General features: G+C 43.5%; 1 protein-coding gene across 7 annotated transcripts in view; it reads right to left on the reverse strand.

Moving 5' to 3' along the window:
- Positions 1–5,522, reverse strand: part of syt14a (synaptotagmin XIVa) — a 53,818-nt gene extending 48,296 nt beyond the window's left edge. For 5 of the 7 annotated variants that reach the window (XM_005477605.4, XM_019349220.2, XM_025901172.1 and 2 more), the window contains exon 1: positions 5,468–5,522. In XM_005477605.4, coding sequence (XP_005477662.1) covers positions 5,468–5,498 — 31 coding nt within the window. In that variant the 5' untranslated portion in view covers positions 5,499–5,522. Of the gene's footprint in view, positions 1–3,616; positions 3,635–5,227; positions 5,295–5,467 lie in introns of those variants that run through there. The other 2 variants (XM_025901175.1, XM_025901176.1) reach the window with 2 other exon arrangements.
- Positions 5,523–14,427: the final 8,905 nt, after the last annotated feature.

Consider the following 14,427-nt stretch of genomic DNA (forward strand, 5'->3'; position numbering starts at 1 on the left):
ACTTCATTTTGGACTCTACCAGCTGTTGGGGGAGATATTTTTAGCTGGTAATGCTGAGTTGTGTTAACCAGAGATATGTTCAAATGTTTGTGGACACAACAGAAATCCTCGTGCCGTTAGATTTACACACTATGTCTTAAAGTTGACCTGAAAACCAACCAATTAGCAAAAACAGCTAAAGCAAATCTACAGGTGAAATTTGTCCACAGGTTTCTCACTCCAACACCACACATGATCAGTTCATCCAGTTTTGTTTTAGATATATGGGATGAACTTTAATTGGAGCATCATATAATCAATTAACAATAATAACTGCTTTCCAAGTAACATGTGCTCTTTTCCAGCTACACTGTCTCACAGCTTGTTTCATCTCAAATGGTCGGCAGATACTGGCAATCATCGCCTCACATCCTGCTTCTCGCTCTGCAATAACAAACAGTGACATGTCATGAAGATGGAGAGGAAAATGGAGATGGAGTCTCCAGTCCAGAGGAAGCACGGGCTTAATGTTTTCAGATGTTTTGTCTATCGGATCTAAAATGACATATGGGACAACCATATATTTCTAACTGGCAAAACCGGTGGAAAAAAGGTGCCAGAAGCAAAGTGACCTGGCAGGCATTTCACTTCGATTTGGAAGTCTAAATGTCAGCACAAAGAGCTCCACTTAACACATAATATTTCCACAGCTCAACACATCCCGGCCTGCCTACTCTGCACTTGGCTCTGGCTCAGGATTCGACAAGTCTTCATGCACGCCGCGCAGACAGAACAGCACGCACGCGAGCAGCCCGCTTTCGATCTGCCAGCCAGTGAGCCGGACTAAACCAGGATATGTGAAATCCATTTGGGGTGGCAGTCGATTTGAGTACAGCTTGTTGCAGGAGCCGATGCATGCAGTGGAGCCTGTCGACATAACATTTGGTTTCTGTAAAATTGGTCTCTTTTAAGCAAATTAAAGAGTACTTTCAGAGATTTTTAAAATTTCACAAGCTCCTTTAAACTGCTCAGCGATCTTTTCACAAACAGCATGCTGGGCATGTCCAAATGTGATGCTTCTAACATTTGAGAAGCAGCAGGCTTTGATAATGGTGGTTTAAGACGATTCAGCGGCGCATTAGTAAAATAAACAGAGCTGATCACACAGCTGAATGTCACTGAATACATTATTAAAGTCTCCCAATACTCTCTAAAGTAGCCTTTAGGCATCAAGGTAGGTGAAACTGGAGAGCCGCACTTCACTCAAGCCTTCAGGCTAAAAATGAAAAAATTAACAATGCTTATAATGTTCCTGCCAGTTTCTTTTTAAAACTCATCTTAAATTTTAAGCACGCAAAAGCTTCTGCAAACTGACTCCCTCCGGCTTCTTAAATGTGAGAATTTGCTGCTTTTCCCACAGATTCCTATTGTGTTTATAGATGAAGAGATGGGTGTATGAGAAGCTTTCTAAAATGAAAGATTTAAAAATAACTGATTCTCCTCTGCAACGTGCAACATGTGCATCCTTGCTTTGCTCTGGTAAAACTGGTGGAGCAGCATATGAACCGGTTCTCCACCTGCAGCAGGTCATGGTTAGACTGACCCTCCTCCTTAATGCACATCATGAGAGGAGAAACAGTAAGGCCAGTCAGCTGCAGGCCAAGACAGAGGATTACCCAGTGATTAATCATTAAAATAAAAAGCTAACATGAGCTGCAAAATATACCTGGATAGGTGTTAATACACACAGACAGGCTGCCCAAGTAAAGTTGGTGATATCCCTTCGTTTCTTTTCTTTTTAGACTTTTAACTGAAAATAAATTAAAATTTGTCATTTTTTTTATTTCACCACTTTTTCTAATATTTAATTCAATGAACGTAAGAGATGATAAATATTATCTTCTTCAAGAGTGAAACCGTTCACGTTGCACCTTTGCATGTCTTTGCGGTTTCTTGATATTAAGAGTTGTGCATCACTCCTCGAGCAGTTTAAACACTGCTCTACTATCTTGCACCAGAAATAACAGTTGGTTGAAGAAATCTTCCCTATATTATTGAAGCACAGCAGCCTTGATTGCCTTTTAGTTCTAAGATGTTACACCATCTCCTGCCATTAGCTGGAGCCGCTGTCCCAACAGGCGACTGACACGTCCTCCCCGAGGAGGGCTGAAAAGTAGATAACAGCTGTGCAAACCGGTACACTTTTATGCAGAAAATGAGCGACTGTTTGTTGGTGATGTAAAGTAAAACTTGCATAATGTGAGCGGAGAGACAAGTAACCACAGTCTGCACAGGTGACTGAACACCAGTCTGCAAACGTAGCTGACATTGTGCACGTGTAAGTTGATAAACAGCACCAATGCCGCAAGTTTCAGAGATTACTGAAAACGTTCATCTAAAATACACATGCAATATTAGCATGGCCAGTGTTTAATCTGGTCCATTAGCTTGTGCTCAGTTTTAAGTGGTTTCTTACTGAGAGACTAATTCTCGTTTGAAAAGGTCATAAATTATTCATCAGAAATATCCCTACTTTAAATTAGATGATGTGCTGTGATCTAAACAACGCCTTCCCCACAGCTCAATTCGTTGCCTTGAAATGAATCGACTTGTGTTTTCAACACCTCGTGACGTTCACCCAACCTAACATCACAAGTACAGACAGAAACACAGCCTCCCACTGGTGCCGAGAGACCGATCCCTGGAGGCTGCAGGTGTCAGTCAGCCCCACAGCTGCTCCATAAATCTCAGCGGGGCCGACTAGCTCCAGCAAACTGCTACTCTTCAGGAAACGGCACTTTGCTGACTAATGCTAGTGAGGAAGTTGAGGTAAGCGGGTGTGGTTGAATAAAGCTCAGATGGCATCAAGGAGGAGACATGATGTTGGTGCAACAGAGACGGTCACCTACGCCTTAGTGGAGAGCCTTCTAATATATTTAGTGACCACTAATTGTTTTCTGATTATTATTCAAAGTGAAATCTGACATGTTTCATCCACATGACTGTTTTGTTTAAAGTCTTGAACCTATTGTTAAAATTTTAGACATAAAAAAGCAAACTGAAAGACAAAGCTGCAGCAGCAAATGTTGCTCTTCCATCACACATGAATGACTCTCACGCTTACAGTGTTTCTTTACTTTATGTGCTGATCAAAGCCCGAAGGCCCAAAGAGAATGGATGGTCTATTTGCCTAGATTACAGCTGGAGTTCACGTCACTGTGCTGTTTTCTAGAGGTGATCTCTGCTGTCCTGTATTCCTCATGACCTATTATTTTATCACCTCCCTCCAAAGACTAGCAAGAACTTTAAACTTTTACAGGTTCAGATGGTAAGATAATAAGATTTAGATGACACCAGTGCCATTATCAGTGATGTTTCTATGTTGCCTCAGTTTTCTGTGTTGAAAAACGCTGGTCCACATATGTTTATTTTTATAGATATAATATTAGAAAGATAAAAAGCACCCGGCTTCTTATCTTCTGTGCACTGTGCAAAGAATCAAGAATCGATAAGCTCAGATACTGCCCGGGTAGGTGGGCAACATTTCTGAATTTCCATCCCCAACTCTCATATTCTACATACTAAACAAAAGGGAAACATAGCAGGAGAGCATACTGTATCAAACATATTAAATTACCTAAACTGAAATCAATCCTTCAGCATATGTCTGTGAAGGTTCTCAGTCATCCAGGTCATCGTAGTCTAAGGAGCTTGGAAAGAAAAGCGTCTGGACTTCTTTGAGTTGCTTGAAGACGTTTCACCTCTCATCCGAGAAGCTTCTTCAGTTCTAAGGGTCAATGGTGGAGAGTCCCAGATTTAAACCCAGTGGGAGTTTCCCTCCAAAGAGGGACAAAAGGACCCCCTGGTGATCCTCTAATCACATGAGCGAAGGTGTGAAAGTGGGTGTGGGACCTAATCAGCCAGGGTTTCGACTGTGCTTGTTGTGAAACCTGGCCCCACCCTATCATGTGATTTCCTGAGGTCAGATGGCCCAGGATGTGAGTGGGCGTTAAGGCGTCTGGGAAGGGAACTCAAAACTGGATTATAGATGGCAGACAGTTGGTGTCATAAACCACCGCCTCTGTTCAAAGATGGTCGCTCACAGTGGACGTAAATGGCTTCTTTCACTCCTCTTTCAAACCATCTGTCCTCTCTGTCCAAAATGTGAACGTTGGCATCCTCGAAAGAGTGACCTTTATCCTTTAGATGCAGATGAACTGCTGAGCCTTGTCCTGTGGAGGTGGCTCTTCTATGTTGTGCCATGCACTTGTGAAGTGGCTGTTTGGTCTCTCCGATGTAGAGGTCTGGGCATTCCTCGCTGCACTGTACAGCATACACCACATTGTTAAGTTTGTGTTTAGGAGTTTTGTCTTTCGGGTGAACCAGTTTCTGTCTGAGTGTGTTGCTGGGTCTGAAGTACACTGGGATGTCGTGCTTGGAGAAAACTCTCCTCAGTTTCTCTGATACACCGGCTACATAGGGGATGACAACGTTGTTGCGTCTGTCTTTCTTATCCTCCCTCGCTGGTGTCTGATCTTCTTTTCTGTGCATCTTTGCTGACTTTATAAACGCCCAATTAGGATAACCGCATGTTTTAAGTGCTTCCTTTACATGTGTGTCCTTTACATGTGTGTACTGGTCAACATATCTGCTGATTTGTGGCAGTAATAACCAGCTATAAAAAAATCTCTGCATGTCTACATACTTAATTATATTGCATCTTTAGTGCAGACTCTAGCTTTTCACTCTTATTGGTCCATAACTTGATAGAATAAAGAAAAGGCTCTGTGTTATCCACACAAAAAAAGGGAATACTGTATATTATGTATATTATGGCATGTCCTCCTTCCTGTGACATTTAATGTATCGCAGCACTGTCATCATGGGATCCAAAGTGATCAAACAAACTAAGCACCAAAGCTGCTTACAACCTGCAAAGTTACATAATCGGAGTAAGGTGAGCAGTAAAAGCCCACGGTGGACACTGGAATAGAAATCACGGCATTCATTATCCGCATTAATAGTGCGTTAATGTGGTTTGTGTGAGCTCTGCTCCGAGTTGTTAAGTACAGACGTGCAGCAGCGAGACTGCAAACCAAATGACAGCTCGAGTTCCGTGAAATTAACACACACACACACACACACACACACACACACACACACACACACACACACACACACACACGCTCGGTCTGAATGAATGTCATGCAGTTTAAAGAGCGGAGTGCAGCTTTCCTTTCAGCACCACCTTTGCAAACAGAGCAAGCGCCGCTTCCAGCTTCCTCCTGCCTCTCTTCTATCACACTGCAAAGGAAAATTACCGACTAAAAGAAAATTAGAAAAACAACTTTCACTGCTTCCAGCCGAACCAAGCACTCATCTCTTGAGCTCACGAACACTTTTAAGCGGAGGCAAATCACCGTTGACACGTATAATTTCCAGCTGAAGTTAATTAAAAGGAGAGGAGAGCCGTTATTGGCCTACTTACCATCAATCGCCATGATGTTCTGTTTTGGCATCAACCAAAGTGGGCGGTAAAGAAGGGGGAGCGGCCCACTGCAAGGGTGAGGGAAGGGGGGAACTCACGGTGTGGTACAGTCCGTGAGATGCTCGGGGAGGAAGCTGAATGTCTGCTGCACAAATACCACACACAGCTGAGAGGATACAGGCTGAATCATATGATCAGGACTTCTATTACTTATCAGATTTTTGCTAGTCCGCTTAACATGACTAATTAGATTATATATATTAATACTATTCAGATCCTGACACATCTGAATCTAAAATCTATTGTGTTAATATAAATTATTCTGGTTCACAAGACATTATAGCGGCTAAAATGGTAGAATGGGATCATTTAATTGCTCTGTTTGTTTATCATACCCATATTAATTCCTTTGCTTCTATGCAGATATACTAAAATGTTCATCATCAGTCATTTTTATGTGAAAGGAGCTAATTCCTTTCACATAAAAATGACTGACTGCCTTATCGTCACTTTGGGCATCAAGTATCTGCCTCAAGGCTTCTGCAGGAAGAAATCTCTCTCCTCTGCGTCTGTTAGCCACGGTTCACTGCAGAGCATTTATTTCAAAGCAGCTATTACAATAAAATCACAGACTGACAAATATATGGTAGAAAACATTTTTGCGATTGAAAATATCAAAGCAGCACAGGTCGCACGAGAGTGCCGACAGGGACTTTGGCTCAGTCGCAGTTCAATTCAGTTTATTTATATGGCACAAAATCAAAATAACAGTCATCTCAACGTGTTTTATTTTGTAAGGTAAAGACACTAAATAGTACAGAGAAAACCCACTAATCAGATGACCCTCTATGAACAAGCACTTGCGAGAGTGGGCTGGAAAAACTCTCTTTTAACAGGAAGAAACCTCCAGCAGAACCAGGCTCAGCAAAGGTAAGTTTGCCGTGACTGGATGGAGGTGAGGGGAGGAAGACAGGACAACAGAAACACTGGAAAAGAACCAGAGATTAATAATAACTGATGATGAAATGCAAAGCAGTGTATATAACAAAAATGGTCCCAAGTTAAATCCAGAATATAATGTAATCTCCTTGTTCCTTAACCATCTCTGTCATGGGGACAGGGTTACGGGATCGCCTTTCTTCCAGCTTGTCCGGGAGAAGACCAAGGCGTTTCCTGGCCAGCGGAGAGCCACTTGGGTACGCCGAGAAATTCTGTCCAAAAAAACTAAGAACAGAATAATTGTCACTGATTCTTTTAGTTTTGAACAAACAGTCCTGAACAATTTCAGAATTTCTTCTCTCATATTTTATGTTCTGCTGTCCTTGCCTCTCTATGCTTCTCTTTTGTCTTTTTCCCCCCTCAACTGGTTCCAATTTGAGTGTGGCTCTGTTAAAAGGGAGTTCTTCCCACTGTTGCCATAGTGCTGTTCACATGGGATAGTTTGATCACTGACACTTTCTCACTTTGATTTGAAGGGTCTATTTTATAGATACAGTATATATAAAAACTGATATATACACCTCTAGTAATAACTCCAGTGATATCAGTCTCTCACTCACTCTCATGTTTTCATGTAACAGACACACCAGCTTGTTTAAGCTTCTTAAAAAATTCCTCAAAATGGAAAGACATTTTTCCATAGCATCCAGCTTGACCAATAACTTTCTTTGATTGCAGCTGAAGGCCCAGTTCCAGTCCATCTCCTACACCCTCCCACTCCATGTGGAGTCCCACATGCAGCCGCTGTTGAGTCTTAAAAGGTATTGTGGTAGAAATACAGAGGCACGCTTTGGGATGTCCTCGCCTTTCTATGATGGAAACAGAAACTTTCTCTGCAGCTTCAGTAGTTTAGACTATCAGATGGTGCACTGAGATCATCAGTTACTGAAAATGTATCTATTGCAATTAAGTTTCATTCATACCCTGCTTTATCTTAATTTTATCTTTAGTAATAGCATTTGTAACATTTAAAATAAGCTAGAAATTAGATTAAAACTAGCTCTTTTTTTTATAAATATTAAAATTTGGTTCATTTTGTGCATTGCTGAGACATGAAAGCAATGTCAGTTTTGTGAGCTTATTCTAGTAAGCCTTGATGCAGACTGGTTGCTGGAGGGCTTTTATAACCCACTTCCGTTTAAAGCTAGTTGGCTTGGAACAGCACTTAATGTGATGGACCCTCCATGGTGATGGAAATGCAGTGAACATAGAGAGGTGCTGTAGTGGCAGCAGCAGAATTTAGTTAAACAGTAAAAAGAAAAAAATCCCTCCTACATCTTTTCTTAAGCAGTGCTGCTTACCCTCAGTAGAAAATTACATAAGGTCAATAAAAATGAGAAGCAGAACTCCAAAATAGAAAAGAATGCAGTGCAGCAGATCCCAATGACACAGACAGGCTGCTTAATGGGACAGATATTGCAGATGTGGCTCTGCAGTGCGTTCTACATGTTTTGGTCAATTTGTTCCATTTTATGCAACACTTCCAATCCTGGTAAACAGATTATCCACTTTAACTTTTGCCTTTAAGGCTTTCAATATCTATAAAGTAAAAAAGAAGCTGGCAGTACAGCAGTGCTCAGAATGAGGACCCAGATATAAACTTCACTTTGATCATTTTAATGTATTTCATCACCTCGGTTTAAAGAACATTTTTCTATTGCATGTTCCAGTGCGCTTCACCCCTTTTTCTTTTTTTTTCTTTTCTTTTTTTAAGGTAGTGCAAACAGTAAATGAGCCATTATTAGTACAATGCTTGGGTAACAGGATCGTCAGTGCATTCAGTGCAATGGAAAACCTAATTGGTAGCGCTGAAAGACAGGAGGGGGGTTCACTCTGAAATACTGCACTGGCACATGGTTATAAACAGAATTGCAGTCCTGTTTAGTCCAGAATTTAATTTCATATCCTTCTTCCTGAATTATCAGGCCCTTTCATACATTTAAGACAATTTGGTAATTTTGACCCTAAAATATGTGAAAGATTCAGGAAATCCAGAGAAAACTACGCAGAGACAAAGCTGAAAAACAGCGTTGAATGTCTGTTTAAAGCTTCACAGTCCAAAGACAAAAGATGGATATTCAAAAACCTGTGCTTTGGTCTGATCAAATATTAATTCAACTGAACCTTCATGCTAATTATCCAAATTTTATTGTCACTGCACATCAAAAAGCCAGCATGTGTATAAGGGAATTACATATAGCATAGAATATGCTGCGATGCTGCAGACAGTGCTATTGCTTATTTCTTCATTCTGCACACATTCACATCCATGCCTCTGTATCGAGGGACTATACTCATCTGCCTGCAGTCCTGAGCTGTCACTAAATGAAAACACGTCGGCATGAAAAGCACAGGAGACCCTGATCTGTTGAGAGCTGAAATCCTGACTCAAACAAGCTTGAACAGTAATTTTGCTTTCAAAAGCTGCAGCATGTGCTTTTAGCTCCCAAACTGAAGAAGCGTGTAATTAAGGGCCTCTTCATTAACTCAGTAAAACATGTCACAGATTTTCATTTTAGTAATTTATAAATCTAATTGGTAATGTATAATTGGAAGCACAGATTAAAGATTATGTTCATTTAGCATTTCTCTGCTGAGATCTGATTTCTTGCCACTAGATGTTCAGCTGATGCTGATGGAGGCCAGGCCTGTGGGAGGACAGAAGCACAGATTAGTTTAGATGGTTTAGGTAGGAAGTATTTTGAATAGTTCAGCCCCTGAAGTGATTAACCTTTATTAAATTATTTATTCTCAATGATCCCAACTAAACCGCCGCAAGATTGGTTCAGATCTCTAGATTCATATATGTCCAAATTCCTTTGGAAAAATAAGCCCCCACGTATAAGCTTAAAAACACTACAAAAGACCAAGGATAAAGGAGGATTAGAACTACCTAACTTTCAGCATTACTTCTTAGCCAACAGGCTTCAGTTTATCTCAGGATGGCAAAAACATACCCTCTTAGATGAACCTTGGCTAGATGTAGAACAAGCACTTTGCAATAATCTAGAGATTTCAGATCTACCATTTATCAGCTCAAACATCCAACGACATGAATGCTTCAAAAGCATCAACATCAGCTCTTCTCTGACAGCGTGGTGGGAGTTTCTGAAGTTGACAGAGTCTTCATTAATCCCATGCAAACGTACACCTATCTGGAACAACCCTGACATATTACAAAACAATAATATGATAAACTTTTCAGATTGGAGTAGTAAAGGAATCAAATACTTAGAACATATACTAGAAGGAACAGAATTTATTTCATTTGACAGACTAGTTACACAATATGGGATCAACAAGAAAAGATTTTTAGAATATCAACAAATTAAATCCATAATAAAAAAGAGATTTAAACCGGGTCAAGTTGAACTACAAACGCCACCAAGTGTGGTTCAATTTCTTACTCTTAAAACCCCCAAATTACTATCCAAAATATACAGAATGCTTTCTAAAACAGATGAATCAATATCACTTCCTATTGCAAAATGGGAAGCGGATTTATCAGTTAACTTTGACCAAAACTTCTGGTCTCAGATTTGCTTAAAAACCTTTCATCTAATTAGAAATCCCAGTCTTCAATTAATTCAATACAAAATACTACATAGAGTGCACTATACAGGCCATCGGATGTTCAAGATGGGCTTTACGTCTACCAACAACTGCTCACACTGCCAAACCAATTCACCGGACAATTATATCCACGCTCTTTGGTTCTGTCCACCAGTTCAGAAGTTTTGGCGCGAGATATGTGAAGACTTATCAAAGTGTCTGAAATGTAACATTCCAACTTCCCCTTTAGTATGTTTGTTGGGCAGCTTAGATAATGTCACTCCGGAAAAGAATATAGCCCATATGGTTTTCACTGCCCTATGCATAGCCAAGAAAACAGTCCTCATGAACTGGAAAAATAAAAATAATCTTAATTTTAACCAATATAGAAATTATCTATTAGATTACATTAGTCTTGATACAGCCTCTGCCACCACATCAGATCAATTGCTCTGGGCTCCTTTGATCAGCTCCATCACCTAGTGGGGGTGGGGGGTCTTAGTTTGGTCCCACCTTCACTGTTGTGATTGGTGTGGGGGTAGGGACAGGCTTAGGGCATCAGGGGGTTCCCCGGGAGCATCTTCCTTGGGGGGCTCAACCCGGGGTAACGGTCATGGCCAATTAGGGGCTCTGTTGGCTCTTAGGTGACGGTTTCCTCGTGGCTGCGTGCAGCAGGGCTAGGGGAGGGTCTGTGCTGACGGACGTGGGTTACTGACCTGGTAGCCTGGCTGCCCCTGGGTGGGTCCGGGATGGGCGTGAGGTTCTGGGGGCACTCCGTCTCTGGGCTGGGGCCCTGGCCAAGCCTCAGGGGCTTGGGTCCTGGTTGGTGTGTTGCCGGGGTTGTGGGCGGGTGGGTGTATGGGGGCCCAGTCCTGGCGCAGGGTGCCGTCTGTGCATCGAACCACCTGGGGGGCTCTTCGACTGGTGGGGGAGGTTGTCAAATCCTGCAGGAGATTTCCTCTCTTCAGGAACTCTCTCTGCAGGAGGGGGAGATACAGGAGAGGTGGAGGAAGATCTCAGCCTGGGCGTCTATTGTCTTGTGTAGTCTGGAAGATGAGTGGATGATGGGGTGGGTGCAGTTTTCTCTGTGGTGGGGTCGGGTGGACTGTCCCGGGCTCTGTGGGGCTGGGCGGCGTTGCTGCACTGGGCCCCGGTCCGGATGGGCCTGGGCCCCCCTTTCCCTGGCGGGTTGCAGAGTATGGGGGTGCCTACTGGGGTCAGCGGGGAGCTGGCCCCAGGGAGGGGTCACTTGCCCCTCCCTTCCTTCCCTCCCCATCTCCAGCTGCCTCCCTCTTCCCGCTCCACCACAATCACCCACACATGCAGGGCCTTGGGGTAGGGGTGTGTCACCAGGGTGCAGAGGAGACATCCCCCCCCTCTGTCCCCTTCTGGCTGCCTCTGCCTCAATTTTATCCCACAACTTAGACATTCACATTACTCACACTCTCATTACACATACATATAGGATCTTGGGGGTGGGCACGCTACACGGATTCCAAATTACCATCAGGGTGTACACCTCACCCCTGGCGTCGTTGCCCACCTCTCAATTTTAAATACACGTAGACATTGAGGGCTAGCAGGAGGGGCTATACGCTTACCTGCTGCTCTGGCAGGTAGCTCCATGCCCTCCTGGGTTTTAAATGCACCTTAGAACACACATACATCAACACTACATATGAGCGGGTGGAGGGAGGTTTGGAGTCTTCCTACACCCCCGTTCTCTGCGGCCTGCTGGAGCGGGGGGGGCTAGGAGGAGGAGTTGGCCGTCCGACTGGGGTCTGGAATGTGGGGCCTCCCTGCTGCTGCGGAGTCGGGGCAGTCTGCTTCTCCCCACCGCAGGGAAAAGGGTAACATCACCTGGGTCTGGGCGCAGTTTCCCCCTCCAGGGGCAAGGGTACCTAGACCCGGGGCTTAGAGTACGCTTGGGGAGTGTGATTGTGTGTACAGCGTCTCTTTATGTCCGTCTCCACGTTGGGTGAGTGTTGAGTAATTGTATATGAGAGCATGAGGGTGGGAATAGATGTTTGTATCTGTGTGTGCCTGTTTGTCTGTGTCTATATGTCAGGTTGGGTATCAGACGCCACCTCTCTGGGGACATCTCAGGCCCTCCAAGGTTTGGAGGCCCATCTCCCCCCACCACTTCCCCTGCCGGTGGCAGACGCCCTCAGACATCGGTGCGTTGGTGGTTCTTTGTGTCCGGGGGTGGGCGCCCAGGTACCCACCGGCTCACTCCTTGGCGGCTGCTTATCGGGGCCTGGAGCCTGGGGCTCGCTCGGGCCACTTCGGGGATGGGGTGCCCTCGGCCTCTCGGCCCGGGGCTCGGTCACTCAGGCACAGCTGGCTGCCGGCGGAGCTCACGGGCACGTCACTGCAACCCCCCCGGCTTCTGCTCCGCGGCTGCTGAGTGACCCCTCATCTGGGACTCTCCTCAGCTCTTTCTGGGATAGTGGCGCGGCTGCCCCTCTGTTGGTCTTCCTTGGTCTCTTGTGTTCTGGGGGCCTCTGGATGTCTGGAGTTTTGATCTCCTCCATACCTGCTTCATGCCCTGGAGGACGGGGCAGTGGCCCCCCACACCCTCTAGCAGATCATTACATGAAGGAACCTTTTAAAAACAAGTGCGTTCATGCTCACAGGTGCACACACGGGTGATCACACACACAAACTACACCCTTTTTGGCTCCTACCTCAAAGCACACTGTGCGCTGTCGATCTCACGTGCTGCACAATAATGTTTAATATTTAGTATTTACTGTCATATTCCCATATATCATTGTGATGTTGTTTATTACTCTCGTTTTCTTCTGCTTGCTTTCTTTTTTTCTTTCTCAACAGGTGATCCAGGTGATCGATATATGTATTTTTTGTCTGCTTATTCTGTTGGTTTTTGGTTTTTGCCCTTCTCCCCCGTCCCTCTTCTCAGCTGTTTTTCTTTCCCTCTTTCTTTCTCCCCTTTCCTTCCCTCAGTCAAGTCTGTCCCGTATTCAGCAAGTGAAAATAAAATAAACAATAAAAGGTGAATCAAATGGACCATTACGGCAAGGCTGGGATGGTCCATTTGGAAAAGTAAATCCGTTGGGCATCTTTCTTTGCCTTTAGACAATAATTCTGATGGCAAAAGAACCAAACGGGACAGGTTAAAAAAAGAAAAAAAAAAAATGAAGTGATTAACCTAAAGACTGATTATTTGTGGGTCAGGCTCCACCTGCTGAATGGTGTGGCTTACAGGTCAGTAAGTGGAAATCAATAAAAAGGTGTCAGCTGTAGGTGATTGTAATGTACCTCTAAGCTGGTTTGACAGCTGCTAATTATTGCATGCCATTTACTTAAATTTTATGTAAAGTGTAAGGAATAGATATTAGTATTCTGCATTTTAAATATTTAGGTGTTGTTTTTTTTCCTGATACATCTGGTAAATTGATTTTCAGTTCAGCAGTGCTTCTCTGTCGTGCTTCACATGACTCAGTGCTGCTTCACCCACCAACTCAGATGTTATCACCAATTGCTGACGGTTGAAAAATAAAGCAGGAGGGCTCTGGTTCAGACTGCCACTTTAAAAAAAATCAACATGAAGTGTTTGTCTTAGCTCTTCAGATACAAAGAACGAGCTTCTTTCAACACACAGCCCACTGACATCCCTCACCTGAGTGGCAGGTATCAGTATCATCACTGATGTCACAGCCGTCGCGGAGCAATAAGTTATTTTCAGTGTTTTTATGCAAGCTGATCGTTTCTGTTATCGTGGTTAAAACTTTTGAGTTTCCAGGAGATATCAGAACACCTGAACTGTTCTCGATTTACCGACAATTACACAGTGTAGTGTAGTGTGAAATCATTGCCTCCCTGCAGTGTGAATCTTAAAGGTCAGGTATTAAATACAGCACTGAGATTAAATATTCATACAGCATGCATTATTGAAATGAAAACCACTGCTGCCTGGGGTGTGGTGGGTATACTGTAATTTTCTATTGTACTACAATCCTACAAGCCACAAATACCCTGCTTTAAACAGCTTCTGTGTATAAACAACAACGTCTGGAACTCAAAATTGAAAACCACAAGCATCGTTACTCACCATGTCCATCCCTTTATGACCACAGTGTACTCATCACCTTCTAAACACACCATGGCACTTGAAACTCAGATCATCTCAAACTGATGTTAACTCTACTGAAATGGCCTTCACAGATCCAATTTGCATTGTGAATGTGCAGCTGAAAAATCTGGGGCAACTGTGTGACGCTGTCATGTCAATATGTACCAAAATCCCAGAGGAGGCTTGAATGTATGCCATGAAGACTTAAGGCAGCTCTGAAGGCAGAAGAGATCCAATCTTTTACTAACAAGGTGTACCTAATAAAGTGGCCAGAGTATTTGACCTAACCTGAGCTCACTGTGTGGCTTCCGTC

This window comes from Oreochromis niloticus, linkage group LG19 (genome assembly GCF_001858045.2).
Source record: "Oreochromis niloticus isolate F11D_XX linkage group LG19, O_niloticus_UMD_NMBU, whole genome shotgun sequence".
In the NCBI taxonomy this organism is placed as follows: domain Eukaryota; kingdom Metazoa; phylum Chordata; class Actinopteri; order Cichliformes; family Cichlidae; genus Oreochromis; species Oreochromis niloticus.